Source organism: Nyctereutes procyonoides, unplaced genomic scaffold, assembly GCF_905146905.1.
Source record: "Nyctereutes procyonoides isolate TBG_1078 unplaced genomic scaffold, NYPRO_anot_genome, whole genome shotgun sequence".
In the NCBI taxonomy this organism is placed as follows: domain Eukaryota; kingdom Metazoa; phylum Chordata; class Mammalia; order Carnivora; family Canidae; genus Nyctereutes; species Nyctereutes procyonoides.
This window is the reverse complement of record NW_026575041.1, coordinates 20,587,339-20,593,338: the sequence shown is the minus strand read 5'-3', so window position 1 is coordinate 20,593,338 and position 6,000 is coordinate 20,587,339. Positions and strand designations below refer to the sequence as shown.

Here is a 6,000-nt window from a genome sequence, read left to right as displayed (position 1 = left end):
TTTATCGGAGTTCGATTTGCCAACGTACAGTATAACACCCAGTGCTCATCCTTTCTCTTAACCACATACAGCAGTGGATCCCAAAGGCGGATAAGCCACTTTTCTCCCACAGCGGCCAGAGGGAGCTTTGAAAAGCTCCAATCGGATGGTGTCACTGCCCTACATAAAGTGTGTGTTGCTTTTAGGATAAAATCCAAATTTCTTAGCGTGGCCACTGCCTGCCTCACCAAGCTCCACGATCTCCCCCAGGGTTCCTCAGGTTGGTTAGCCAGGACCCCTGCCTTTTTCGTAAATTGTCCTCGGCCCTGGCAGAGTCTTTAAAATTTAGCAGGGAGGCAATCAATGCACGTTTGTGGAATTCAAAATAGAGGCAAGAAAGAACTTGTTAGGACGTGGGAAGTACAGAAATCTAACACTGGTATAGGGAAGATGAAGGTGAGGGAGTCAAAGATGAAGAGGTTGGGCCAGAGAAGGTAGTCTGAACTTTTTTTCCCCCCTGGGCATTAGGCAGTTTGGGGAGGGCTATACAAATAGCGTTGGGCTTTAAAAGGGTTAATCTTCCAGCCCTGTATAAAATGGATGGGGAACGCTGAGTGGAGGCAGGGAGGCCAGGTGAAAGGCTGTTGAAATTTTGCGCATGAAGTGTAACAGGAGCCCAAACTGGTGCCCTGTCTTTGATAGAGATGAATGACAGAGGAGGGTGACGAAGGGAGCCAAAAAAAAAAAAAAAAATCACATCAGTCTAACATGTGCCAGGTTTTTTCCGGACACAATAAGAAAGCAAGAGCCTGGGTCCAGCTCCAGGATTTGCCACCCAGATTTGCTGTGTGACCAAGGATATATCACTGGAAATCTCTAAGTCTCAATTTCCTTATTTGTTGAATACAGATAATACCACCTACCTCATGGGGCTGTTCTGAGGATTACATGTATGTAATAGTGCATTCCACGTCCTGGGCACTGAACCTTTGGTAGATGTCATTACCAATCTCAGAAGCTTAAGGTGTCACACAAGAGTATATGTAACATTACCTTAAAAAAAAAAAAAGACTTTGGGGCATCTGGGTTCTAGATTTCGGCTCAGGTCATGATCTCAGGGTCGTGAGATAGAGCCAGCCCCAAGTCAGGCTCCGCACTGGACGTGGAGCCCACTTAAGACTCTCTCTCTCCCCCCCCCCCACCATCCGCCCCTCTTAAAAAATAGACTTTAATTTTTAGAATAGTTTTGGATATACAGAAAAATTGAACAGATGATACAGAGAGTTCCCATATACTCCCACTCTTGAGCCTATTTTCCCCTCTTGTTAACATATTGGTATAATACATTTGTTGCAACTAATGAGCCAATGCTGGTACATTAATATTAATGAAAATCTAGTTTATTCATATCTCCTTAATTTTTAGGAGGCCCTCCTAGCTGCAACAGTTTCTTAGACTTTCCTTATTTTTGATGACATTGCTTTTTTTTTCTAATTGTAAGGTGCATTTAGGGGTTGAATAACACATGCTCCTCTCATGTCCCTCCAGCCCTTACCCTAGGTCCAGTGTCATTTATTAGAAGGAAGCCAGAATAGCTGTTCTCACAGCCACTGTCCCAGAATCTGTTTTTTTTTTTTTTGTTTCAGACCCATGACATTTGACATTTGAACATGAGACTTTCTGCAGCCGAAATACTCAAAGTGAGAATAGTCAAGCCTACTACACTGTCTGTTCTGTTTATACATTTATTCAAGTAATATTGCTGAACAATTATTATATATCTGCACTTGGTCTGTGCTGGAGATGCAGCAATGAGCAAAGCAGGTCAGGAGTCTTTGCTTTCATGATGCCTACACTGCAGCCAAAGAGGCAGAAGAAAATCAAACTAACAAAGATAAAATGGTCATGTCCCATGAGAAGTGCTACAAAGGAAAATAGTGGACATAGGGGAGGGATCTGCTTTAGAGAGGGCAGTCTGAGGAGCTCACAGATGAGCTAGGAAAGTTAAGAAGGGGGAGGAGGGTGCTAGAGAGGAACAGTATTCCAGGCTTAAAAAGTAGCACACGCAAAGGTCCTGAGGCAGGAAGGAACTAGCAGGGCACAAGAATTGATCAAAATTAAAGCACGGAAGAGTTGGAGATGAAGTCAGAGACGCGGTCATGGGCCAAATCAGGCTGAGCCTGAGACCAAGGTAAGGAGTTTGGATAGAATCAAAAGTGAAATGGAAAGACATTGAAAGGTATTCACCAGGGAGGTGATGTGATCAGATTTGGAAGAACACTGCTGCAGCTGTGTAGAGTGGTGGGAAGGGACAATAGTGACAGCAGAGAGGATGGTTGGGAGACTGATGCAGTGACCCTGCTTAAGTAGGATTTGTGGCCTGCAGTCTAAACACATTTTTAATGTGTTAGCCTAAAGATGGTTTTTAGATTCACAAATTTGGATAAAATAATGTAGGGAGGAGGCTGTAACAAATGACCACGAACGTGATGACTCCCATTTATTCTCTTAACAGTTCCGGAACTCTTAAATCCAAAATCATGTTTACTGGTATACGAGATGCTGGCAGGGCCAAGCTCTCTCTGGAGGCTCTGGGGCAGAATCTCTTCCCTTGCCTTTCCCAGGTTTTAGGGCAGCATTCCTTGGCTTGTGGCCCCTTCCTTCATCTCCAAAGCCAGCAGCATAGTGTCCTACTTCACTTATCACTTGGCCTTCTTCCATAGTCATATCTCCCTCTGGCTCTCTTTTAGACGGGTGCTGTGACTTTTATTTATGGACAATCTGAGTCATCTATCTCAGGATCCTTTACTTAATCATACCTGCAAAGTCTTTTTTGCCATCTAAAGTGACATGGGTTCAGCAATTAGGACACAAAATCATTGGGGACATTATTCAGCCTACCTCAGAGAGCAAAAAAGAGAAGAGGGCCCAGTGTCAAGCCCTGAGGCATGTCAACACTTCAGTGAGATGGGACACAAAGAGCTAGCAAGAGACTGAAAAGAAAAAGCAACCAAAGAAGGAGGGCTGGCAGGGATCACGTGGAAAAGCCAAGGAACTACAGGGTGTTTCAAAGGAAGAAGCTATCGATTGTTATAAAGAGGTGAAGTGAGATCAAGATGGGAAAGAAACCATTGGAAATGGCATTGTGGTTGATCCCATCCCAGCAGACTGGGAGGTGGGAGTGAGGTACGATGGATTAGAAGTCATTGGAAAAGGTTGAAGCATGCATGATAAAGGCAGAAAATTCTGCAATCAAAGGAACGGAGAAACTAACTAGGTTACAGAGGGTAATGAAGTTAATGACAACAGCCTTCTGTTTGTTGTTTTTTTTAAAAAAATTTTATTTATTTGACAGGGAGAGAGAGAGAGAACACAAACAGGGAGAGCAGCAGGCAGAGGGGGAGGGATCCCAGGGGCTCGAGCCCAGGACCCTAGGATCATGACCTGAGCTGAAGGCAGATGCTCAACCACTGAGCCACCCAGATGTCTCTGTTTGCTAATGGTGGGTACCACTGATATCCTTGAGAAAGCAAGAAGAGATAAAGTCCAGAGCCAAGTAAGAGACCCACCTACTAGGAATAGGGATACCTCTTCCATTGTAACAGGAGATGTATCTAAATGTAATTGATTTTCTTAAAGGACTGAAGCAAGGAAAGGAGTATGGTACATTTGAGGAAACAATATTCAAGGAGAGTCCATCATTTGCAGAGATGTAGTTAGTTTCATTTCCTTTAGCAGGTATAGCTAGGATAGTTGCTAAATATCTAAAAGACAAGTCTCCTTTAAGGAACCCCTTGCCCTATGTCTAGTGATCCATAATATTTAGTGGAAAAAAAATGCAAACTGCCATCTTATGATCTTTGAAACTTTATTAAAAAGAGAAATGGTGTAATCAAACTACTTTATGGTTTCATTAAAAAAATAGACTAAGAGAAAAGGAAAAAACTGAATAATTTGTTGTCTAGGTGAGTTATAAATAAGGCATTTATCACAATTATTACTATGAAATTATACAGCCTACATATGCATGAAAACTGTAGAGCACATACTACAAAATCACATTATCAGTGGCAAGCAGGCTGGAATTCAAAATCTTTTGGGTACACTGTTTGATATGACATTCAAGCAAACTAAGAACAGAACTATTAGCATTGGCATCCTGTTTTATGTAAGAGTACAACTTTTATCAAATTACTCGTTTCCCCTCACCAAGATGAAGATGAGAAAGTATGAAAGGTCCCTCCACCAGAGTATTTTTTTAGGTCCTAATTGTTCACCTGGATATCCAAATGAATCTGCTAAGGCAAATGTACTGATATCACTCATCTGGCATTGACATTGGCATCGCAGGGCATCTTGCCCTGAGCTAAGGGCAATTTCTTAGTTTAGTAATAAGCAAACTTGCTTTTATCTATCTTAACCTAACGTTTAGGCATGCATACAGAGTATGGATCGCCTTGTAATTGGTTGAGTTTAGTTGTCCGATATTTTATTTTTACACGTGAGCCTTGAAAACTGTAATGTATATCTTCAAAGCCAATTTAATGATTTAAAAACTTTTTTCTAGGTTTTTCTTTTTTCTTTTTTTCTCCTCCCATAAAGAGCTGTCTTTAAGAAGCATGGAATCAAGAATTTTGTGAGCTCTCTTCTCCCAACCAGTCACATGATGAGACTGTTTTTATCTCCTTGAAGATGCAGACTTTGGAAATATCCTGCTAGGTGAGGTGAAAAATCAGACTCAGGGCTCAAGTCCAGACTCGCCTCCTACAAACTTTCCTTCCCACGTAGAAGTTCCCACTAAACTTTTAGGGAGTCTCTGCCTCACAGTGGGAGAACCTAGCCTGCTCTTTTATAGCTTCCAGCCCTCCACATCCTGAAATACAAATACAAATTTTCTAGGTGACTTTGGAAAACAGCAACAACAACAACAACAATAACAAACGTTGCCATGGAAACATTGTGAAAACATAACATGAAGTGAGTCGTAAGCATTAAAGCACCTCTACAGGCTTGCATAAAAATAGCAGCAATCTTTTTCTAAATGCTGTTAACTTTGCCTTCTATGGCAAACAGTGCACAGGCTATTTGTATTCAAGTGGAAAAGGCCAAGAAAGCTGACTGAAGCCTCCAACAACTTCATTTGATCAAATTTTATCAGCAGATACTAATTTCGACATTTCCATGAACTCCTCAGAAAGTTATTTTCTCTGGAGCGACTAAGGGAAACGTCACAACTGTGTTGAAGAGTCAGCAATATTCCAGTTAGGTGTCTGAGGCAGTATAACTCTTTCCCAAAGCCTTCCATCTAGGAATGTGGATGATTGGTTAAGGAAGCACCCACCGTCTAATCTGAGAATTATGAAACATGGAAAATAAAGATATCTTTCAGAGGTTTTCCCCGTGTCAGCAAATTCATTCAGAAAACATACTGTGTTTTCTCAGTCACACCTGTTCTTCTTTCTGTATGTTATACCTGAGGATTATTCACAGCCCATTGAAAAATAAATAAGTAAAAGCAAATTGCTTTGATTGTATTCTGGAGGATCAGAGCCTGATCCAAGATATAATGTAAACCTTTCTTGATTAACGATGCCTTGTCCAGTTTCACTGCTAAGGAAGACCAGCTGGTTCACAGAGCATCTGTGGGGAGTGCACAGGACTGAACTTGCCGATATGCAACCTGCTTCTTTGCAGAGTGCAATCTGAGGGAAAGAATCACCGTGGAGATAAGGAAGAGGAGTCCAATGATGAAGAGGATGACCAAGGCTGCTTTTGCTCCCCTAGGATGCAGATTCTTGCCAAAGAAATAGAGCTGCTCCTTGCCAGGTTCTTCTGTGGAAAGAAGAGTGAGGTGTCAGTCCTCTGCCTTTCCCTAGGGAGTGAACATTGACTATTCACATGTGGGATTCAGGGAGGGTATCATTACCATTGGAGGGCACTGTGGCTGGGGGGGATGCTCCTCCAGATGGAGACTTGGTAGAGTAAGGGATCCTGTTGTCTGGACAAGGAAGACAAGTTAAT

General features: G+C 42.1%; 1 protein-coding gene across 2 annotated transcripts in view; it reads right to left on the bottom strand.

The window, feature by feature from the left end:
- Positions 1–3,830: 3,830 nt before the first annotated feature.
- Positions 3,831–6,000, bottom strand: part of HEPHL1 (hephaestin like 1) — an 87,116-nt gene continuing 84,946 nt past the window's right edge. For both annotated transcript variants that reach the window (XM_055320691.1, XM_055320690.1), the window contains 2 exons: positions 5,906–5,977; positions 3,831–5,811 (listed from right to left, as the gene is read on the bottom strand). In XM_055320691.1, the coding sequence (XP_055176666.1) occupies positions 5,609–5,811; positions 5,906–5,977 (275 nt within the window). In that variant the 3' untranslated portion in view covers positions 3,831–5,608. The remainder of the gene's footprint in view (positions 5,812–5,905; positions 5,978–6,000) is intronic.